Genomic DNA, 23,727 nt, shown 5'->3' with positions numbered 1-23,727 from the left:
GGTGGAATCTTGTATTTTTTGGACATACCCAACAAGTGACAGTTAATGTCAATACTTAAAATAAATTGCGTATGGTAGTGCAAATGTAATCCTCAAAACACTGCCTTGATGGATCTAGAACACAGTAAATAAACACCTGTTTCTTTCAATTTGCCTCAAATGGCAGTTGTAATTACTGTTCAAATATCGGCGGGAATTCTTGATATTAAACTAATCTTTCATAATACTTAACTGATATGAGTGAGTTTTCCAAAATAGATTTGTTTATCAAATAAGGTGCAGTCTGGTATGAATCCTTCAAAACAAATACTGAGCCAAAATTAGATCTACAATGATTCAATATATAAACACCTTTTTTTTTTTTTTATGTGTGAGACAATTGAAGTCCCAACTGCTAATACTGTTGAATTATGCACAGCAAAAAAAACTAAAACGAGATGCTGTCCACTAAATATCTGATTCAGTGGTGACAGTCAACTCTTCTGTCCAGTGGTTAAGGGCTAAGGTGTAGTTTGGATCAGACACGGCTCACCATCAAACCAACATCTGTGTACGGTGGCTTTATTCACTCCCAACAAATGGCATCGCAGTGGTGTGTATGCATTCTTGGCAGAACACTTTTCAAATGAATAATAGTACTGTGGAACCATTAGGATGCACAAAGAGAAAAATTCTAACATTGGTGATAGGCAAATCTATATTTGCGTCAAGCATCTGATTGGGTGCAGAAAAATGATGTTGATACATATTGGGAAAGCTGGCACTTTTGACATAATGGATTATACAAATGAACAAAAAGCAAGTCGTTTGTGTCTTGGGTCGTTCACAGCTCCATGGCGAACGTTGGCACACATGAGGAACTAACGATTCTATGTTATCCGTATGGATTAGTCCCGCCCTCCCTCACCCCATCAACACTGATGGGCAACACATCCTAGGCAACAATAGGAAGTTCTCAGGCTTAAAAAAAAAAAGTAAAACATACCATCTCATAATGCATTCTCTTGTAAAAAAACCCAGTTATAAATGAACCTAAAAACCAAAAGGTAAAATAAAATAAAATTACAGTATTTCAGGGGAGATCCACCGATACTTGATTGAACACTAACAAAGTACTGCGACACGGATGGTAGTACAAGATTTTAAATATTAAAAAGTGATAATACAGCATTCAAAGCATGTGGTGGTGATTTGAAGCATGGGTGTTTAGTGTTCACTAGTATAGGCAGCGTTATGTGCTTGCTGAAGGAAAATGATCGTTCTTTGGACTCTTGGCCCATCTGCCCCTTTGACCCCCTGCGAGAACTAAGCTCTCGTGGCTGGGAATAACACTCTGCTGTACTCGATGCAAGCGTTGGGGTTTGGTCTTGGGGATTTCTTTTTTTTCACTTCGAGCTATCGTAAGGCAGAATGGAGACACAATTTGGGGCCAATCTCTAAAGCACAAATTCTCCTCAGCAGTCACACACATGGCAAGTACAGGCACCGGAAATAGCCAACGGGCAGGTCGAATGAATGTCCATCTGTGAAATCTGGGAAATAAAACATCCAAAATCTTTCAACGGAAACCAAAAAAACGAACAAAAAATGAAATGGCAGAGATACATATAAAAAAAAATTAATCATCAGATACCACTTGTCCCAGTAAATACATCACGTGCTTGATTCTTTACATTGGTACTAAAGTCTAAGTATAACTAGCTATCAGGTGTCCATTTCGGTCTACAGAGTGTTTTTTTTCCTCTTAGAAATACCTTTCTGTTCATTGCATGTTCTTGTTGAAAGACAAATGATAATTTCATGTTAAATACAGATCACAAAATAAGTGTTCTTTTTTTGTTATGTTTTTTTTTTAATTCATTTTTTTACACACGTGTGGTAGCACTATTGTGGTTTCGGAATCGAGTGTAGGCTCAGACGTTGTGAAGGAAAATGGTTGTTTTTTTTGTTGCCCATCCTTCACGTGAAAGAAAATACATAAGTCCACCTTGCTGTCAGTTTGAATCTCCGCCCTCTTTTCTCGCCCTGACAAGAAGCAGAAGTCAACTTCGACATCGTCATGAATGATAAACCTCTTGCCTTAAAGCTGTTCAAACTGATTGAAAAGTACATAACACATCGCGGCAAAAAGACAGCATTGCTTTTTTCATTTTTTTTTTTTTACCAACCCTTCCACCCCTGCCCCTCCTATGGTCGACATGTTGGAAGAAACCCAGACCCTTGTGAGACCTGATTGGCTCTTGTATCTTAAAGGGCCCGTGTGTGTGGGCCTGGACAACAAGTACCGCCCCTTTTTCTAGAGCAATCCGGGGAGTCACCCAGTCCTGTTGAGCAGTGGGTGACCGAAAGGCCACTAGAACATTTGGAAATCCCTGTGTCTATGATTTGAGGCCCGATATTCAGCGCCATTATAGTACCGTTGCTAAAATACAGGAGTACTCCACAGACTGCAGCCTACAAGTCGACCAGCTTCACTACTTTTTGTTGTACTTTTGTTGTACCCGACTAGAAAACGATTACTCATAAGATAAACGGCGGCTGTTGGCTCTGGAGAGTTGCGTTTCCACGCTGTCGGGAAAAGGAAAACCGACACCTGTCCTAAAACGTCGGTCAGTTATGTAAATAAAAAAAAAGAAAAGCATTACAATCACAGCTATCATCCATCATAACAATACTTTTTAGTTAAAGGGTGTGTGTGTGTAGGACCAGTACCGGTTACCGTCACACGCACGCACACATACACACATACACACACACATACGCACACGGACACATGCATGCATGAACATGTACACAATAGTGTATGGAAATAATAACAAAAATAAAACACTTAAATTCAAAGAAGTTCTACAAACCGGATTCTAATTGTTCCTGCTTTGTTTAAGCCATAGCTCGCCAGGCGCTCTTCTGAGAAACACGCTTTCGGAAAGTCCCAAAGTGTCAGATTTACAACATCTTTCTGAAATACTTTTCGTATAGACCCATGGTGCTTTAATGTACCAGGCCCCGAGCGACTGGTCCCCATTAGAGGCGTTAAACAAACACAGCCACCATTAAAGACAGGTTTGGTATGATCAGGTGTGGTACTGGGAATAATATTTACATTGAAAAAGAAAAACTGTGAAGCGACTCCCCTTCCCGCACAAAAACAACAAAACAAAACTTGATAGGGCTGGAAATAAACTACAAAATCATATACATACACATTATATGTGCATATATGATGCATATATACACACACATAATGAGATACATATATATACTGTATTTATATATATATATTTACATTGGACGCACACACACACACTGCCCTCTAGTCTGACGGTAACCACGGTAACACAGCTCATCGTAAACCATTCACTTTTTGCCCCACATCTTTCTGCAACCCTTTCTACTTTTCTACGTTTCACCCTCCTCTCTCTCTCCTTCTCTGTCTCTCTCTCTCTCTCCCTCTCTCTCTCTCTCTCTCTCTCTCTCTCGCTCGCTGGGCCACTACTGAAATTGTGAGGGTGTTTTTAAGTGTGGTTTAAAAAAAGAAAAAAAAACACACAAAAGAGAAGTCAATTGGAAAAGGTGGAAAGAGTTTGTGGGCAGGAGCGCACAGGCTGAGAGGGGTGCTTCAGAGGGTGGAGGGTGGGGGGGGGTTTAAGTGGGACAACTAGACTTCACACAGTGTTCACCTCTGAGGGGGGTGGGTGGGGGGGGGGGTGCGAGGACAGGGCAGGGGTGGTGGGGGGGGGGGGGGGGGGGGGGGGGTCGGGATGGAGCGATTTACAGGCGAGGAAGAGAGAATGGATGTGTGTTTTCTTCTTTGTTTCCGGTCTCAGTTCCAGATTCGGAGGAAACTGTCCCAGGAGCCGGTGGCCACCGCCATGCCGTCGTCGGTCACACCTAAACAGCTCACCCTGTTGTCGTGTCCGGCCAACACACCTGGGGACACACACACACACACACACACACACACACACACACACACACACACACACACACACACACACACACACACACACACACACACACACACACACACACACACACACACACACACACACACACACTTTAACGGTGATGCAGATCAACGGAGCTACGTAGGGGTTGTCATTACAAACGCCCCCCAAAAAAATCTAAATAATCGAGAGAATCGACTGTGCCGAGACTCTCCCGTTTGTATAGTTTATTAAGCCTTTGATACAGTCCTTTGGATTGGACATGCACACTAAGCTTGTAGATTGGCTTCCAATCCCAGAGAAATTAGCAAAAATTCACTCAACCAAACCAATAGGATACCTGCAAAAATACCATAAAAAACATCAGTGAGGCTGTTGACTCCCTCCTCTCTCCCCCACTCCTACTACCAAACCAACAGAATGCCTGACCTACATACTAGGATAACTCACCCTAAACCCAACCAAACTCTCGCTCTCTCTCCCACCCTATTTCCATCTCCCGCCTTTTTCAGGTTGATTTTCACACAGACACACAGACAGACACAGGCACAGGCACAGAGAGAGAAAGAGACACAGAGAAAGAGACGCACACAGAGACAGCAACCCACACAGAGACAGAGACACAGAGACAGCGACCCACACAGAAACACACAGAAAGAGACAGAGAGAAAGAGACGCACACAGAGACAGAGTCACAGAGAGCCACACAGAGACCCACAGACACACAGACAGAGAAAGAGACTAGGGCCCGACCGATATTGATTTTTGAGTGCCGATGCCGATTATTTTCAAAGAAAAATTATGATTACGATTTAATCGGCCGATTAAAAACAAAACAAAAAAAAGCATATAAAACGTAGTTTTTGATACCTTAAATATACTTTAAACACTTTTGACGAATATGTGAATTGAATGCAGAACCTTTGAGTGTTTTAGAATACATTTACAGTCAAAAATGAGTGTAATGTAAAATGTGAAATAAATAACTAACTCCCAATGTGCTGCGCTCGTGAGCAGTGACTAACACGTGCGTGCTGAGCAGTATGGTCTCACCGTTAGAGTCTACAGTATAACAAATTAACATGGCCTGGGACCTAAAGAAAAACAGGCACAACATGCTCAAACAACGCGTCTTGGGTACATTGGTGAGGTGAGCGCGCAGCTGCCTGAGCGAGCGTGCTTTCATGTTGTAAGGAAAATTCAATCTCCTCTTTTTTACTCCCGCTAAAGTTGTTAGTTAGCCCGGCGAGTAGGAGCGCAATCTGCAGGATACTAAGCGCAATAACATTAAAAAAATAAAAATAAAATAAATAAATAAATAAATAAATAAATCGGTTGTAATCGGCGTCTTTTTGGCAGATGTTGATTATTTTCAAAAAGGCTATAATCGGCCGATTAAATCGGCAGGCCGATGAATCGGTCGGGCCCTAAAAGAGACAGAGAGAAAGAGACACACACAGAGACAGAGTCACAGAGACAGCGACCCACACAGAGACACACACAGAGACACACGGAGACGTCCACCGACCTGCGCGCTCCGCCTTCAGCGTGTCCCACACGTTGCAGTTGAAGTCGTCGTAGCCGGCGAGCAGCAGGCGGCCGCTCTTGGAGAAGGCCACGGAGGTGATGCCGCAGATGATGTTGTCGTGGCTGTACATCATCAGCTCCTGGTCGGCGCGCAGGTCAAACAGCCGGCAGGTGGCGTCGTCCGACCCCGTGCAGAAGGCGTTCCCGTTGGGGAAGAACTATGGGGAGAGGGAGGGGGATAGGGAGGAGGAGGACCAATCAGATCAGATCAGTAAAAGGCACTACTGGGCTTTTAGAACTTGAATGCATAGTATCACGTTTAGATATTAAACACCCTGGACCATATATATATGACCTCTCAAATGTCCATGAGTACTCTTTTCCTTTGGATAACCTGATTAACTACCACATGCTTGCATAAAATCCGACCATTTTATGGTCCAATTCAGTTTCTCTTTACTCTCTTTTTAAAAACTGATTTCTGTAACTCCAGTGTTGATTGGGTGCTTTGCTCATTGTTAGCCAGACTCTTTGGATGAAGGCGTCCAATGAGGTGAAGCGTACCATCGCAACACCATGGCTATCTTCCGCCGGCCCTTAAACCCCCCTGAACTCTGGGCTGACTCACGCAGACGGCGTTGATGTCGGACACGTGGCCGGTGAAGGACTGCCTGCACATGCCGTCCCGGACGTCCCACAGCTTGGAGGACGCGTCGCACGCCCCCGACACGAAGGTCCTGAAGTCGGGGCTCAGGGACAGGCTCATCACGTCCCCCGTGTGGCCCGTGAAGACGGTCGCCTGCTGGCCCGTCTCGATGTCCCACAATGCACTGCACAAGACATGGGAGGGGAAAATAAGGCCCAAGGGACAGCTAGATATGGGGGTGTTGCACGAAAGAAATAGAGACACAGAGACAGAGACAAAGAGACAGAAAGAGAGAGAGACAGAGACAGAGACGGACAGCGAGACAGAGAGTGAGACAGAGAGAGAGACAGAGAGACGGAGAGACAGACAGAGACAGAGAGACACAGAGAGACAGATGGAGAGAGAGAATGCAGGAGATGGAGGAGGAGCAGGAGGTGGACTCACCAGGTGGTGTCTCCAGAGCTGGTCACAATCTGGTTGTCGTCCAGGAAACGGCAGCAGGACAGGTACCCTAGATGCAGAAAAATGGGGGAGCGCATTGTCAGAGTAAGTCACAACTGCTCATGCCACGCTGGCCAGGTGCCAACAGGAGTCCCCGGTTGTACTGGTCAAGAACCAATTTTGAATGGGTACACAAAAAATAAGAAGAATCCCCGAAACGTATTTGGATTTTACCGTTTTCTCGGTAGGTTTTACAATGGTTACGTCCCAAAAACGAAATTATATGGAATCAACTTGCTATTGGATGTTGCCACTCTGCCATTACAACCACTTCTACTAGATGGTGCTATTGTGCACACTGTCAGTTTCCATTTTGTCTCGCTCTGCGGCCGGTACAAAAACAAGGGAATATATCACATTCAGGTGCATGGAAGTCGAAAAGGAAGTGTGAAATACGCAGGGAGACACAGTGTCACGCAAACACCAGCTAGTGAGTTCATGTCATGTGTGAAGAAATACCAAATTAACTGCTTAGTCAAGAAAAGAACTTCCTCAGTCAAGTCAGGTCAATTTAATTTGTATAGCCTTTAATGCTAATGTTACAGTGGGCTTCACAGGCCAACATTTAAATGTAGAGAAAAGCTCTTTATCAAACACTGCTATTCATTAAGGCAATATCATTTGTAAATAACATTTGTAAAATAACATAACATGATATATATTCATTCAAAATCACAACATATTTCATCTCGTGAAAACTCTTAGAAATAATAATACTAAAACTCAGCCAAAAAACATGCTTCTCTGGACTCATGGTTATTCTAGATCAGCAATATACCATCCCATCACCAGGGGGGGTGAGGAGGGGGTGGGCGGGGTTACTTCAAGTACAAGCAATACACTCAGAGTACTGTGAATACAATTTTCAAAAAAAGTTTCATTTAAATTATAAATAAAATATTAATAATTTAACAGCAAGGTCTCCTTCTGATTAACAATTAATACCTTATCTTCAATATCACAATCCAAACCACAGCCATTATGCCAAGGCATATGGAGAACGGATATTCAAGGCGTCAGGTCCATAGAAAAGACATGGCCAACTGGTTTTACGACTCACTCGTCACTCGCCGATGAACAGAGCTAAGCAGGAAGTGCACAAAGATTCAGAGATATTTTTTCACAAAATCTTCAGTTCTGATATCACTCTATAAACAGGGCGCAGGTATACCTCGGCTATTTATTTCACTGTGAGGATTGAGCGAACAATGCCCCCCACCCAACGATACGACCGCATTCGTTGATTGCTATCATCCAAAAGTAGGCCGGCAAAATGGCACACGCCTAGCGTCAGTACCGGGCTATCTGCGAGCACTGCTGGCTGTGACGCTGCCAACCAATCCTAACCTTTAGTTTGAGCGAAGCCCCGCCTACCTGTGTGTCCGGGCAGCTCTCGGGTGACCCGCACGTTGCCCTCCCGGGTCTTCAGGCTGTAGATGGAGCAGATGTTGTCCAGCCCTCCGCACGCAACATAGTTTCCCGAGGGGGCGTAAGCGCACGTCATCACCCAGGAAGAACGCAGCGGGATGGCGTGCATCTGGGGGGGGGGGGGAGGGGGGAGAGAGACAAAGAAAGACAGATAGACACAGAGAGAGAGAGAGAGAGAGAAAGACAGAGACACAGAGAAAGACAGAGAGACACAGAGAGAGAGAAAAAGAGAGAGAGACACAGAGAAAGACAGAGAGAAAGAGAGAGAGACAGACAGACAGACAGAAAGGGGAAAAGAGCAAGTGAGAGAGCGAGAGAGGGAGGGAGAGGGGGAGAGAGAGATAAAGAGAGTTTTGAACTCGCTCCAGCTTTGACTGTATGCTTTGATTGTGGTCTGCCTGGCTTTGGATGAAAGCATTTGCTAAATGACAAAAGGTAAAGTAAGAGGCGTATTGGGGAGTCACGGGGGGGCGGGGGCTTTTTGATAACATAGTGCGTCACTAGTTCTGATTGCCCTTCAAGTTGAGATGATGTATTTGCTGATTCTGGTTACGCAGACAACAATTCCCTTCCAACCCCTGTGGGCCATGATACACAAGCCATGGAACCGCAGTTCGTACGATACAGCACAAACGAGGGATTAAACCCAGGGTTTGATAACCCCACCTTCTGCCACAGAGAGGGGGTTTGCCCTCCGTGAACTCATAGGTATATTACTATTTAAGTCAACAGTGATCTCCTGAATACAAGTCTGGGCTCTCACCTTGTTTGTTGTGTAGCTGTCCCAAATGATGAGCTTTCCATCCTGGGATGCACTTACCAGTAACCTAGATAGAATACAAAAAAAGAAGACGGCCTATTATTTATTATTTAGAACATTTCGGGAGGCAGTGGCAGAGCACTCACAGGCAGAATAATCCATGACCACATGCATCTACGGCACAAAGGGAAGCAATGGGAGGCAGGTGCCGGGCAAACCGCTCAGTGAACAAGTGGAGTGTTCGGGTGCCTAAAACCATATCATCGTTTGCTTTTTTTCTATCATGGGACGGGAACTATAGCGCTATTTTTTTCTATTTTCTCGCCTCCTTCCTTCTCCTTCCCTCCCTAATCCTCCCCCCCCTTCCTCCCGCCTTTGACTCTCACTTCCTCTCCTGGCGGGGACGCCTTTTCGTGCCACAGGCATCCAGGGGAGCTCCCACTTTGAATGTGCCAACCCATGCAATATTCATCAGGCCTGGTTATGCGACGAGCTCTCTGCAGTCCAAAGGGGGTCGGGGAGGGGGGGGGGGGGGAGGGGTAGGGGGTAGGGGGGAGGGGGGGAGGGGTAGGCAGGGTGGGGCGAGGAAGCCAACCGAGAGGAAGGGGCAGGAAACGGATGAAATAAACACCAGTGTAGCGCGCAACAATGAAAAGGGGTAGAGAAGAGAGCAGAGAAACAACAACAACAACAACAACAACAGGAACTAAGACTTATAATAGAAAATGGGAACGGAAATAAAGACGGCCAGAAGAGAAACAGGGAGGCCCGGGAAAGGGGGGTATGTTTAACAAGGCTATGTTTAAAAAGGCGGTGACGGAGGTGTGGGTGTGACACTGTGTGTGTGTGCGTGCTCCGGGACTGCAAAGCCACACAGGGCAGGACAGTAGCAGAAGATATTCGATTTAGCAACTCCTTTATCCCTTGTTCTACTCTCTCTCTCTCTCTCTCTCTCTCTGTCTGTCTCTCTCTTCCTGCCTCCCCCCTCCCTCCCCTCTCCTCCGATGGCTTGCGTGTTTCCATGTCCCCGGGGACAGGAAGTGAGTCTTACAGCGCTCCGCGTCCATCTGCAGCAGCCAGAGAGCTAAGAGAGAGAGAGGGGAGCGTCTCCTTTGCTCAAATGTCAACCGCTGTATACAAAATAAACACAGGCTGTTTAGGGGCCTCCTGTGGGCCGGCCCTGGCACGTACGCACACATGCACGCACACACACACACATGCGCACACACACACACACACGCGCGCACACACACATGCGCGCGCACACACACATGCGCGCGCACACACACACACACACACACACACACACACACACACACACACACACACACACACACACACACACACACACACACACACACACACACACACACACACACACACACACACACACACACACACACACACACACACACTTTTGATGACGGATCAAGGATGCCTAATTAACCTATGCATAATCGCTGAAATGCTGTATCATTAATCAGCAATTAAACCTCTGAAGGACTCCCTTTCCCACAACCTTGGTCTTTACAACTAGAAGCATTAGCTCATTCTTTTTGAAGGATCTAAGATTCACAATCAAACTGAAATAATCCTGTTCTTTGGTGCAGACTAGAGATTGTGCAGCCGTTGTCTAGTGCACTGCATGCTTTACTTAACCTCCCATGATGGACACGTTGATAGAAAATATGACATTTTTTATCAATTCTCAGTGCTTGCTGGGAACATCCTCAGCAGAAGAAGCAGTTTGTAATTACTCAGGACACCAGTCCACCCGAGGGGCCATTGGTTTAGGCTCCAGGGATTTTTGAGCGGAAATGAACCACATAATGGTCCAAATGATTCACCACACTTTAAAAGACAACCTCCGTCTTCAAGGTAGAAAGAGGGAGAATAAATTTCAGAACATTCCAAGGTGGACGTCAATCTTACAAACTGCATCTTTCAGGAGAAGACCCCACAAACTAGGGTGACCGCCATTGTCTTTAGTGCAAACATCAGGACTTGGGTTGTTTGGTGTGTTTTGGAGAGGAGGGAAGGGGGGGGGGGGTTGTATTAGTGCCAGTGACAGAAATAGTAGTGGGAGTGGCAGAAGTACTAGTCCTAAAAGGTGGTATTAGTCATATTAGTAGGGTAACAATAGTAGTAGCGCAAAAGGCCCCACACCTGGGGCTTCCGTCACTTTTCCCAAGCGAATTGCATCGGGAGACAGACAGATAGAGACAGGTGGACAGAGAGATACATAGTGATAGAAACAATAGATTACACAGAGAAATGACCACGTCAAATACACCTGCACGCACAACTCCATAATGTTAGCTGTTGTCCCACTGTAGTGAGCGCACAATTATCCGCATCGTCCAGAGTATAGTGCTTGGCATTTAGTAGAAGTTCAATCCTGTTCATTGTTTAGTCTCATATTGTGGCTCACAATACCATCACACTGAAGATGTGGATGTTAATGTCACGCAAGTAAAGCACTTCGCTATGGATCTTGCTTTCGTTCAATGTGGTAGATATGGACATTAAAAAAATACTTTTTCTTATGTGCCCGATAGGTAATAGCTGTACATTCTTGTACCTCCCCGACACCACTACCTATACTGGGGAATGTCTTCTAAGGTCAGACAGGTAATTTAACGGACTACTATAGTACGCTGGTGGTGATGGAGGCTCTGCCATCATACCTACAGTCAATACCTCCCCCAGTGTAACACAATGGCCTGATCTCCTGATTTTTATATACCGTAATCTATCCGAGTGGTTAGCATTAGCGGTGAACATTACCATTCGTCACTATGGTGGGTGTGTGTGTGGGGGTGAGGGAGGGGGGCTCCTACCTGGAGTCGCTTCCCCAGTGCATTGCATAGATCTTAGCCAGGTGGCCCCTGAGCGTTCGACGGGTCCTCATCTGTATCCGGCCCACCGAGTCTAGACCAGCTGTGATCTGCCAAAAACACAGGAAGCCGCGTCAGACTGTGGGTTCCACACACACACACACACACACACACACACACACACACACACACACACACACACACACACACACACACACACACACACACACACACACACACACACACACACACACTAGGATTGAGGGGTTAACACTAGGATGTTGCAGAGCTGCATGCCCTGAACCTCCCTCTATACTGCGTTGTTCCACAAGTCGGTATGTATTGCATCTAAATGTATTGCATTCAAGCTAATAGAAAAACGTTTTGTAACTCAACACTCCCAGCTCAAGTCGGTTTTGTGTATCGATTTCTTTTCGTGGCATCACTCTCCATAGACTTGTGGAGAGCCGTGTCTAGACCCTGTGTGCATGTGTGAGCCTGTCAATGCTAGAAGTCGAGGAGCTCTATCGGTTGACATTCACGGGACAGACAACACTTGCCCCGAGCAATGGGCTCTCGACAGCTGGCTGAAGCGAGTGTGCTTAATTCTGGACCGATCCAAGGTTGATACAAGTTATCCTTTTGAAACGTGAGGTCTAAATCCTCACCTTTTGAAAGATATTGTTTGACTAGAACACGAAAACAAAACTTGTCTTGTTCCGATCTTAAAAACAATCACTGTACACTCCAGTATCCCCTTTTCTAGAATATAACGGGCGACAAACTCCTTTGGAGGTGGGGGTCTGGAATTAATTTGGAAAAAAAAACACAACACCAGTGGCTTACCTGTGACAAGGTCGAGTCACTGCAGGCTTTCCTTGCATCCTGCAACAGCAAAATATGTAGTTTCAGTCAACAGTAACTGATGAAGACGTACCCCCCCACTGTAAGGCTTTAGTAACAATGTATTCTCTTCACATCCGGTGAAGAGAATACATTCACATTGCTTAATGTACAACACATTCAATGGTAAAACTGAAAGTAGAGTCAAAATGAAAGTCACTCACTCAATCACAGTCAACTTCTCAGAAAAGCGATTACCAAGAAACCTTTAAGAACAACCAGGTCTTTGGGAGCGTGGCATGACTATAATTCGATCCATGTCATTTACTGATTAATATGTGGAGCAGGGTGATTGAAAATCCAATTTGTCAGAGAAGGCCAAGGTGTATTAGCCCATGGTAGCCTACGAGTCCTATTTTGAAAAGTTGAGACATGGTCTTCCATCTTCGCAAACATGAAGATGTATGTATGTCTTAACTGTAAACAAATGTAAATAAAAAATATATAATAAAATAAAGGTTTCTCTATAACTCTAACATAATTGTGTAGTGCCTAAACAAGAATGTAAAATCGAATACGACTTCAGATCTAAATGTATGCGATTGTGAATCGGTGAGAGCATGCATGAATGCTACACCACAAACCCACACAGAATACTGAGGCACTATTACACCACACAATCAGAGAGAGAGAGAGAGAGAGAGAGAGAGAGAGAGAGAGAGAGAGAGAGAGAGAGAGAGAGAGAGAGAGAGAGAGAGAGAGAGAGAGAGAGAGAGAGAGAGAGAGAGAGAGAGAGAGAGAGAGAGAGAGAGAGAGAGAGAGAGAGAGAGAGAGAGAGAGAGAGAGAGAGAGAGAGAGAGAGAGAGAGAGAGAGAGAGAGAGAGAGAGAGAGAGAGAGAGAGAGAGAGAGAGAGAGAGAGAGAGAGAGAGAGAGAGAGAGAGAGACATACCCGGATCTGATTGCGTAGTTGCTCGGCTTCCTGCCGTAACTGTTCCAGCTCGCTCATGTTGCCTCAGTGATGTGTTCAGGCGTCACTCTGCTAGGGAATTCTGGCTTGGCTCAGGAAGAAAAAGAACACACTCATACACACACATGCGCACACACACACACTCTCGCAAACTTTTCTCACAACCAGCGCGCACTTATGCCAGCTGACACCTGTGAGAAAAAACAAGAGGAAAAAATGAAAAGCATTACAAACAGTGACATACAGATATTGTGAAATAGAGAGGGGGGGCGGGGGGGGAGAAAGAGAGGGAGTGAGCGAGAGAGAGAAAGATTGGCGATATGTTATTTTCATGGATTCCTTCCATTACAAACAGGTATCTTTGGGCTGGGGTGGATATGGGTGTGGACAAAGGGGAAAAACACCATGCTCTGTGTATAAATGCAGGTGTGTGTGTGTGTGTGTGTGCAATGTGTGAATGCGTATGTGACTCAATGCGCGCGTGTCAATGTGTATACTGTGCGGTCATGTGTGTGCATGTGTATTTGGGGTCTGTCTACCCTGGGACCGGCCAGGGAATCGCAGAGGGTGGCATGGCTCTTCAAACGACCCCGGTGGAGTTCAGAAGGCCATCTGAGCCCAGGCCTGACCTTTCCCTGCTCAATCCTCCGCTTGTGTTACTGCATTGTGTCGTTAGCCCCGGCGCAGGACGCTGGACCTCCCACCAGCGCCCATACACACTTACTGTATAAGGCGATAGAAACGCTTTTGTTGGCTCCAGGCATATCCGTTGGTGCCGGGCGCGTGTTGACTCTGCGATTAATCTCAAACAATGTGCCATGAAGTGTTTTTTTATTTGTCGAGAGCCTTGACGTCAAATGTGAATGTGTTTGTGTGTAATTGAGCACTGTTTCAGATCAACCGTGTACATTGAAGTTTGGTCATGTGTGCAATGTGCATGTCGCCAGAATGTGGGTCACGGCGCACTTACACACTCCTCAGAAAGGTTTGGACTGTCGTCGTCACCACCCCCCCCCCCCCCCCCCCCCTCTCGCTCATAATCTAGGCTGTTTTGTCGCCAGCTGTCCAGAAAGTCCAACCGGTATAGATTCCTTTTTCCGTTTCACTTTCAATAATTCAACAGAATAGGTTCAGTGAACTCCGTCTCCACACGAAATCGTAACGGGGAGCATTTGGAAGCTTTGTTTATTCAAACACTATAACCTGTACCATGGGGCTCCCATTATAACCAGCACTACCATTGGAAGTACTGACCTCCTCAATCAAGTAATATTCCTTCAGAGCCAATCTCCATGTTAAGGAAGCCAGGCAAAAACGAAATGCTTCACACGAGGCATATATGTAATGTCTAACGATAAGTGGAGCGAGGATGCTCTCTACCGCCCTGATATGTCATCAAGGCCAAGGTGGACTTGCGTCTTAACGAGCGTTGCAACGCCCGCTTAGGCTGCCTTGGTGACATCATCACCCCCTCGCCCCACACACCCCCCCGGAATGACGCAAGCCCTTCTGAGGGGACTGCATCAGCAGCACCGTGACGTTAGCGGGCCGCCGGGCCCACGGTACGGCTGCGTCCCACGGCGGGGGGCTGACCGACCGGCGTGCGCCAGTAAAACAAACCTGCCATGGCCCCCCCCCCCTTTTTCTTTGGTTAGATACGAGCGATCAATACTCGGCCCGAGGGCTTGTGTGATGAAAAGTGGATTGTACAAACATTAAAGACGACAGGAGAGAAAAAAAAAACCAGATTGTGGGTTGATCAAGATTGACGTTAACATGTGAGCCTTTTCAAAAGGTGACTAAAGAACTACGAATTTCGACAGACGGACATTTGCTAATTTTCTCACCCTTAAAGCAAGAGGGTACAACCGAGGCACTCACATAAGGGGCAATGTACATCTGTGTGGGTGCGTGTGTGCTATTCCTGCTCTCTAGCTGAACAGAAACAGCAACTGAGGTAGCCAGCCTCCGATCCAACCACCCAGCCATGGTCCCAACCATCCAGCCAGAGCCATGGAGGCTGAAGGCATGGCACAGGGACAGGGGTGACAAAGGCGGAGCTGTGTGTGATGGGAGCTTCCCATTGTCCAGTGTGTGCTATCCGGCTACAGTAGCTAGCTCTGCTTGGCACCAGGCATGCCGCCATGGAACCAAGCCTGACCGCGGTGGCTCCGCCGCTCTGCTTCCAATGACATTTCACCAGGCAGCCAACGTAACTTTGGATATGTAATCGGCTCTGGGGCTTATCTATTTTTTTTTTTTGAATCCCCAAACTCTCCAATGCATAGTGTGATTCTGATTTGCATTGTTGCTATTTTAAACCCTTCTCCTGATTTATTGACAATGTTGATACTCTGAATTCACACAGACTAAATATATTTTACTTCTGTGTGTTTGCTGTAGGACAGAGTAGTCCATAGCCATGTCCTAACGATTTCAATGTACACCAAGCTATACTGCACATTTGCAAATAAAACACCAACTAGTGCCATTCACGTGCTGTCGCTTGCAAATGGCTTATAAATGGGTCCATGTTGCAGTGTATACATAATGTGTAATGTATAATTGCATGAACACACATGAAGCAAGACTTGGGCTGACAACGAACAGGCTTGCTTAGAAATAAAATGTTCCAGGATATAACAACCTCAAAAACATTTATACACTCACTCAGTCAATATTATTAGTAACTGTACTCATTCCATTCAATTTAGAAATCATAATAGAAAAAAAAGAATGAAATAATCCGGAGATAGGAGCAGAAGAACAGACAATTCCTTGTGAAATGTATTTGCATAATGCATACCCTTTAATTTGGCTGGAATCATGCTTTTGTCAACTGAACCCAACTCCTAAGTATCAGAATGTAAACCCTGTCTATGGTGTATCCATCAACAGAGCTTAACGTGGCTGACCAATGTTAACTTAAATAAAACAGTTAAAAAAGATCATTCATCTTAACGATTGATCACTGATGGTGGTGTACAATGCAATAATCTAAGAATTCTGAATGTGGGTCTGATATTTGGGGAGCTGATTTGTGTTCTGTGTGTCTGTGTGTGTGTGGGGGGGGGGCAGGGGGTCCAGAGATTGCAATATGCTATGGACCAAGTTAAGTTGATTGTTTGCTGTAGTCACGACTCCTTATCAGATGAGAGGAAAGTGACTTCCTCTCATCTGGGCAAGCATGCCGTGCATGGGTGGTTATCCCAGGTGTCGACATGTCCAGGTAGGGCCACAATACTCCAAACATCCATGGAATGGGGAGAAATATATAGTGGTAGGTGTAGTGCTACCTAACAACACATGATAGGTGATGGCTTTTTACCCATGGCACCCATCCAACATTCGTAAAATTCTTCCAATGCCAAAAGAGAGCTTGAGTAATTGCCATTACGGTAAGTAAGGGCTGTCAGCTAAACCAGTAATACAGTGAATGGCGATTGCGTTATTTACAGTGCTATTCATGTTATTCGGTTATATCACGTATCTTACCTAATAGTATCTAGACGGTCATTTGTAATGTAACGTAGTTATAATTAAATGTTAGGCCTTTCTGTTGGATGCAAAGCCACAGGTGGTTTCAGGACAACTTTCCTGAATTGTGAACGTTACATAGCGTTAAGGTCTTGCACTCCCGACGCAATGCACAGCCGTATCAGTTAGAGCACATTCAGGAAATGATCGTTCGTATAAGTTTGGCAAATAATTGGACATAACCCGGGTTAAAAAAAAAATGATAGGGAAAAAAATGTCTCAATCAATGGGCGTTACAGAAAACGCCAACCCAGTTACCGCTAAAATAGGAAGGCGGAATGTAGCGTATAACGAAATGCAACAATAATGCTATTGTAACTAAATACTTACAACATATAATGGTTTCCTCAATACAATTAAACATAAACGATACTTGACCTCGACAATAGTTACGATAATGTTGGCTCTAGGAAGGTATTTGACAGTCAAGTCTTCACAAGGCCGCTCTGCGTAAACGTTTTAATTTACAACAGTGGAAGACGAGCTAAGAAAACAGGACGGTGGCGTCTAACACAGCAGTTGGGATAATCCACCTTGTAAAAAAGGTGACGAATTATTCGGAGACTGATATTCTTCGTTCTCTAGCCACAACGTAAGGAACACAACGTTAGCATTTGATAAGCAGGAAATAAAGCCCCGAAATGTCCCGACCGCTACAGCCCGCTCGAGCTCACTTCTTACCTGAATCACGCTCACGCGCTCCGTCGTTCCGATCCCTTTATCGAACCGCTTCTCAGATGTTCATAATGGCGCAGTTTTTAATACGAGATATAGCGATAGCTGTAATATCTAGCGCAAAAACAGACCTGGATCTGTCGCTCACACAAGTCAAGGAAGAATTGACCAGAAAACAATTTCACCAAGCAATCTAATCACCACACCCATGAAAATGGGAACATGGCAACAGCCTACGACGAAGGGGTGCGCTGAGGAAAAATGCTTCGAGTTTTATCTTAATCTTAATTTGTTTTTTCATTTGACTATGCCATTTAAGACGAAAGAAACTAATTCTGTTTCAATCACTTCAATTTTGGATTTTATTTGTGCTTCGTAGCAGAATCAACTTTGACAAATTTGGTCGTGTCACCTAAGCGAAAGTGGTATTGCCTGGCAGCCCCCTCAACAGAGAGAAAAGGAACAGAATGGGAAACAGGAAACAAACGGAGAATCTATGTATCCCCCTGGAATCCCCCATGTAGTAGAAATTTGAATAATCTTCACCCGTGTTTTTTAACACTTAAAACTCAATTGTTTATAATAAATGTAAAATGCATTTTCCCTCACATTTCGCACGCATTATTTAGGCTTATCTTAAAGGAGTGATTATCCTATAGGAGTGATATGTGTGGTGTAACAGGCTTATAAATGTTTATAAAATCGACCCCTTTTTATCTTGTGTTTTTACCCCCCCCCCCCCCCCCCCCCCCCCCCTCAAAGATATTACACTGACTCCAATTTGTCATCTATTTTTACAAGTACCCTAAAACACTTGAGTGTCATTTCAACACATATTACAAAATATAGGTTGGATACCCAGTATTAAATCTAGTTGGCCTATTATCCATTATGACAGACTAAATGTTTAATGCTGGCCTATGAAAGGCAGAGGGATTAGCTTCTCCATATCTCTGCATGAGCCATAATCAATGAAAGATGAAAGTTATTCAGACCCCGTGTCTCTTTCAAATGGCATGGGGTCAGATTAGGGATAATTAAATTCACACACAGCAGTAGGTTAATCTCTGTAATCTCATTCCGTCTAAATGTATCATGAGGATTAGGATTAGGCTGATTACAGAGAGCAATGTTTAATGGTTTGTTTTTCAGTGTTGATATCCAATCCCAACTTGATATTGATTTTTGTCTACTGGAAAACGGTTCGTTTGGGATGTTTTAACCACTCCAATTCTAAATGAATACTATATGTTCACCTCTAGTTGAAGTGAAGTATTATACCATGCAACTATGGCTGTATATAACACACGTTACACCTCTCATGCCTACACCTGTAGACAAAGGCTACCAGTTCTCCAGATTTCCTTTCAGACTGCCCAAATAAACTCAAAACCTATGGTAGAAAGGCAGCATTTTTTTTGGAATAGAATAGAAGTAGATGTTACATACAGTCTTCCCTCTGTACAACTATATAGTGAACCGACAGACAGTGGATTCAGCAGCCAGCAAAGCAGCATTGTGGTAAAGGTGTCCAAGAGCACATACTTGGCCAATCAGGTCCCTTAGCCCATCGCTTGGCAACCAAAGAGTGAGGGAGGGAGCAAATTAACACAGTAAAAATAGAACATCAATAGCCTGGTGGTTGAAAAAACACACACGCTGCTAGTGCTATAAATAGCATGTCAGGGTTTTAGAGCAGGTATCTGTCGGTTACACAGATATTTTTTAGCATGCATGCATACAAACTCTATATACTAACACATCAGTATGGCAACGCTCAGAAATGATGAACATCACAGCACATGTGGTAAATGACGTTGCCGTGTAACTCAGTTTTCTCTGCTTCTGTAGGTTTTCCACGCCATTAAATTAAAGCAAACACCTTTTATTCACATAAATCATAGTGATGTCATTTGCTGCTTTTCCTGAAATATATTTAAATAGCTCTTGACCAGGCCTATTTTCTGACAGCTACCATGTGGGCAATGTTATGAGACGTCTCTGTCGTCCTATTTAATAATACTTCATTCTATTACATTAAAGTTATGATTCTGCAAACGAGGCGCCACCATCATTTTATCAGCTTCCCTGTGCAAAGTCGACCCCCCACGTTCCCAATTTTTACGCCATCTTGTGGACAACGCCTCCCTCTCCACCACCCCTCCCCACACAACCTCCATGTGATACTACTTTTGCATCAAAGGCAATTAAAAGATGCAGGGTCGCGAGGACCTTAAAAGGCTTTATCAGGGCCGCCTTATCCACCAGACATATCTCCAGGGGAGGCTGGCCGTTGCCGGGGCAACCCTCATAAATGGCAACTGACGTCAAGAAGGTAGGAGAAATGGCGGGGAGACCAGGGCTGCTATGCATAATGGATCATTGGAAAAAAAAGGACCCTCTTGAAGAGTGCTAAAGTGACATCAAATATGCGCTTCTTGTCCGGCCTCACTCTCCCTATTCTGTCTCTCTTTCTATCGTCAGAGAAATACATGTAGACGTTAATGGTTTAGGAGTTTTTCTTTCGGCCCCTGGTACAGCCTGCTCTGAATGGGTCCTTGAGAAAGTGTTTGTTTGTGCTATTACTTATCTGCTGATAACCACTGCTGCGATGTATTTCACATCAGAAAATGTATAACAATAGCATTGTTGACACTAATGGTTGAGCAATGTCACACAATTCCGGTTTGTCAAAGGAATCCTATCACATTTAATAAAACACAACGCTCACACTGGAACTCACTCTGTAATAAGTGTGGGAGATTATGTGCAAGAAAAAGGTTACTCGTGGGAAAATAGGTCACAAGGAAATTACAAAAGCACTCAAATCCAGGATCTCTCCAATCAAAAGTTTGCATCCTGCAACAACAGAACTCTAGTCCTAATCTCAGTACTATTGTTGGCCTATGAGAGACTTCGAGAGTGGCCGCTTGCTCTAGTACCCTCATCTTCTCTGCGATAGCACCTCCTATGTTGTGTTCCAGTCACACTCTGGAGAGGCGTTACACTGATTTAAGGATTCTCTGACTTCTCAATACTGTAATAAATACAGTCTCTACTAACATAAACATGGCTATTTTTTCATAATTCCTTATTGAGAATAACAATTGGATTATGGCACCTTAGTTTATCTGGTTTTGTAGTTCTCTGAAATATATATCTAACGGGCCGGGACAAACGCAGAATAATTACAATTAGGTGGCATGAAGTAAATCATGTAAAAAAAAAAGTATCTTAATGGATTTATGTTGATAGTGAATCATAAATATATACATTGAAGTCGCTTTGGATAGTGTAATTAATGTAAATTTAATAAAATATGTAACAATTGGGTGAGGGCTATTTGTCTTTTTATTACAAAAATGCTGAAAACCTAGATGTACATTTTGCAATCAAAATTGCATCATGAGTCGACTGATATTTCGCCTTTTGGGAAGGTCATGCAGAACATACTGTTCTGATGAGAAGTGAGAATCAGCCGGGGGAATCTCAACACATTGCCTGAATCAAGGATACAGGAAACCACAAAGATCTACATGATGAGACCCATAATATGTGAACTTTTTTTGTTTTTTTGTGGTTTTGTGGCTGTTCAAATATGGAATGTAAGAAGGAAGAAATATTTTTTTATATTGCTTAATATTGATGAGTATATCTTCTGTTGCTACTTATGTTAGAGCCATAACTTTCAAGTGTTCTAATTCCACCCTTTTAAATGTCTGCCCTCACAGCTGAATCACTAATACCAGTTTATCATTTATTCATTAACATAAGCCTACAATTAATTTGCCGTGACATTTTGGCACACCGCAGGTTCAAACACATAGCACAACCTCCTAGCTGGAACCAAAATACAAACAGTCTTTCAAACAAGCTTTTGGATCTAAGACCATTGATACTGTCAGGGTCAACGTACCAAACACTACAATGACACCAGCATGTGTTTGGCAGAATTCCATTACCTCCCTATAACATATATAGTTTATGTTGCATAGCTTCTGTTTGGACAAATCTAGACCGTTTAAGCAATAACTGTAGTCTTAGTGCAACCATTTGCATAACTAAATTATACATAACAGGGTCCCCTTTCTCTGTATACACATGACCAATGTCTTATCCTTCTTTCTGGTGGTGACAAAAACTCACTGAAGGAATGCATTGAAAACATCACACATCAGTATGCGCAAACCGGAAACTTCACATTCATGACACAACAATCTCAAGAGTGTTTAGCTTTTTCTTTACCTTTCCCAGTTTAAAGAAGTAGGAAGGAAGTAGGCGTTTTCTGCATATGTCCTAAAGTGCGTGGACTGTGAGAGAGAGAGAGAAAGAGTGAGAGAGACAGAGAGAGAAAAGGGGGAGAAAGAGCCGCACACCGAGCCGCTGTTAGGTTTCAGTTCTTCCTCTGGTGTGTGGTGGCGGCGGCGCTGCTGCCAGGAGGAGCGTAGATGGAGGGAGTGCGAGAGTGAGACATGATGCATGCAGAAAGATGGCTTGGCTGAGTGGGAGGATTGCTAGGGGGTGGGGGCTAGGTAGGTGGGTGGGGGCTAGATAGGTGGGTGGGGGCTAGGTAGGTGGGTCTGGGGGGGACCAAAGATGAGAATTTAAGTAATTATATTAAAGGGACAGTGGGTTTACGGATGATGCTTCTTGATAAGGACAGTTTATTATACCTTATTGGAAGCAGAAAATGACTTGGTTCAGTTGGGTTTAAAAATCCTTAAGCTTCATCCTATTAACACAACACAGCATAAGAGAACACAGTACTTGAAAATAATCCTTAATAAAATATCAATAAATATTTTCTAACTATTTTGGTGTGAATTGAACAAGCATGATGTGATCTAATTGAATCAAACAATCATATAATGTCCTTTGGGGAAGAAACTGCATACATTTTGCCAGCGACCATGATGGTACAAGGGACAACGTTGTTCTATTGTAGCGATAATATAACAGCATGTCGGAGGTAGAGGTGGACTGAAGAAGAAGCACTGATGATGAAACATGGCACAGGGACACAAACTGCCAACCACAAGCCACCACGCTGTAGGAGGGCCCCAGGAGATCCTAAGCCCAGGGGTTCCCGGGAACATGTTGCCAGAACCATGGCCAATATCCCACACGCCACCTTTCAAACCTGCCGCACTTACCGCTCCTCGTGGTACGCTACACACTCCCACTCCCCTACACACTGCAAGCTGTCAATGATGGATGCCAGGGATCTTTCTCCTCCTCCTTTCTTTCCTTCTCTTCTTCTACTTTTTGTATGGGAGTGGCAGAAGAGTGGGGCATCGTGTGGTGGTTTAAACCACCCAAAGACAGCAACTGAGGGTGGGCCAGACACCAGACGACTCCTGGAAGGTGAAACAAGGAATAAAAAGGGCACCCAGACATGATACCCTTTGGTTAGCAACTAGGCAATAGTGTGACTTCCAGGAAGCTCGGAAAATGAGTTAAAGAGAGTGAGAAGATAAATACAATGGACAAGAATACCGGTATTGCTATGCAAGTTGAATCAGGCAGATTAATCATGGCCTGCTCAACAACTCAATCGAGGCAATCCTGATAAGGCTCCTTATTGTACATGTATAAGCCTAATTTGTTCCAAATGTCTACAGACACTTTTAGCCCTTATCATTATCCTATTATTATCTAATGAAAGTATATGCCATCAAGCGGTGTGCGTGTGGTAAAGTCTGTAGTTATAGACCAATGCACATATTTATGGGTTATAAATCACTTGTGGTGCATTAGGCCAGAAGTTTCCATTACCAGGCTTTACTGTAGTCTTACCAAAACTCGTTTTCATTGTTGACTTATGCCTTTTATTATTTATTTACACTCTCAAAGCGGGTATGTGTACAGAGTTCACAGTGGAAATCATAAGAGAAGAGCTGGTTGCTTCATCTGAATTAATATGTGAACATTTACTGGCTAAATACTTTCGTAAACTAAATATGCAATATCGATACTCTTAACTGGTTCATATACCATTGTCTATTATTTTTAATGCCAACTGCAAAAATGCCTACCGAGTGAGAGATATGCCTGCTGC

The 23,727-nt window shown here is 44.2% G+C and overlaps 1 protein-coding gene across 5 annotated transcripts; it reads right to left on the bottom strand.

Annotated features, from left to right (window-relative positions):
* Positions 1–369: 369 nt before the first annotated feature.
* Positions 370–22,847, bottom strand: LOC115555910 (guanine nucleotide-binding protein subunit beta-4). 5 transcript variants are annotated; one of them, XM_030372956.1, is made up of 11 exons: positions 22,823–22,847; positions 13,440–13,648; positions 12,493–12,531; positions 11,650–11,756; positions 10,976–10,990; positions 8,813–8,876; positions 7,996–8,158; positions 6,565–6,631; positions 6,103–6,304; positions 5,476–5,692; positions 370–3,930 (listed from the first exon to the last, which is right to left on the bottom strand). In XM_030372956.1, exons 2-11 carry the CDS (start codon positions 13,494–13,496, stop codon positions 3,824–3,826), a joined length of 1,038 nt encoding a protein of 345 aa, XP_030228816.1. In that variant the 5' UTR covers positions 13,497–13,648; positions 22,823–22,847; the 3' UTR covers positions 370–3,823. The 5 variants fall into 5 exon arrangements, with proteins under 5 accessions (XP_030228816.1, XP_030228815.1, XP_030228814.1 ...); XM_030372955.1 differs by lacking the exon at positions 22,823–22,847 and adding an exon at positions 21,915–22,130; XM_030372954.1 differs by lacking the exon at positions 22,823–22,847 and adding an exon at positions 17,676–17,913.
* Between the last annotated feature and the right edge of the window lie 880 nt (positions 22,848–23,727).

The sequence above is a fragment of the Gadus morhua genome, chromosome 12 (assembly GCF_902167405.1).
Source record: "Gadus morhua chromosome 12, gadMor3.0, whole genome shotgun sequence".
Lineage (NCBI taxonomy): Eukaryota > Metazoa > Chordata > Actinopteri > Gadiformes > Gadidae > Gadus > Gadus morhua.
Note: the sequence above shows the minus strand (reverse complement) of the source record. Positions and strands in the feature narration are given on the sequence as shown.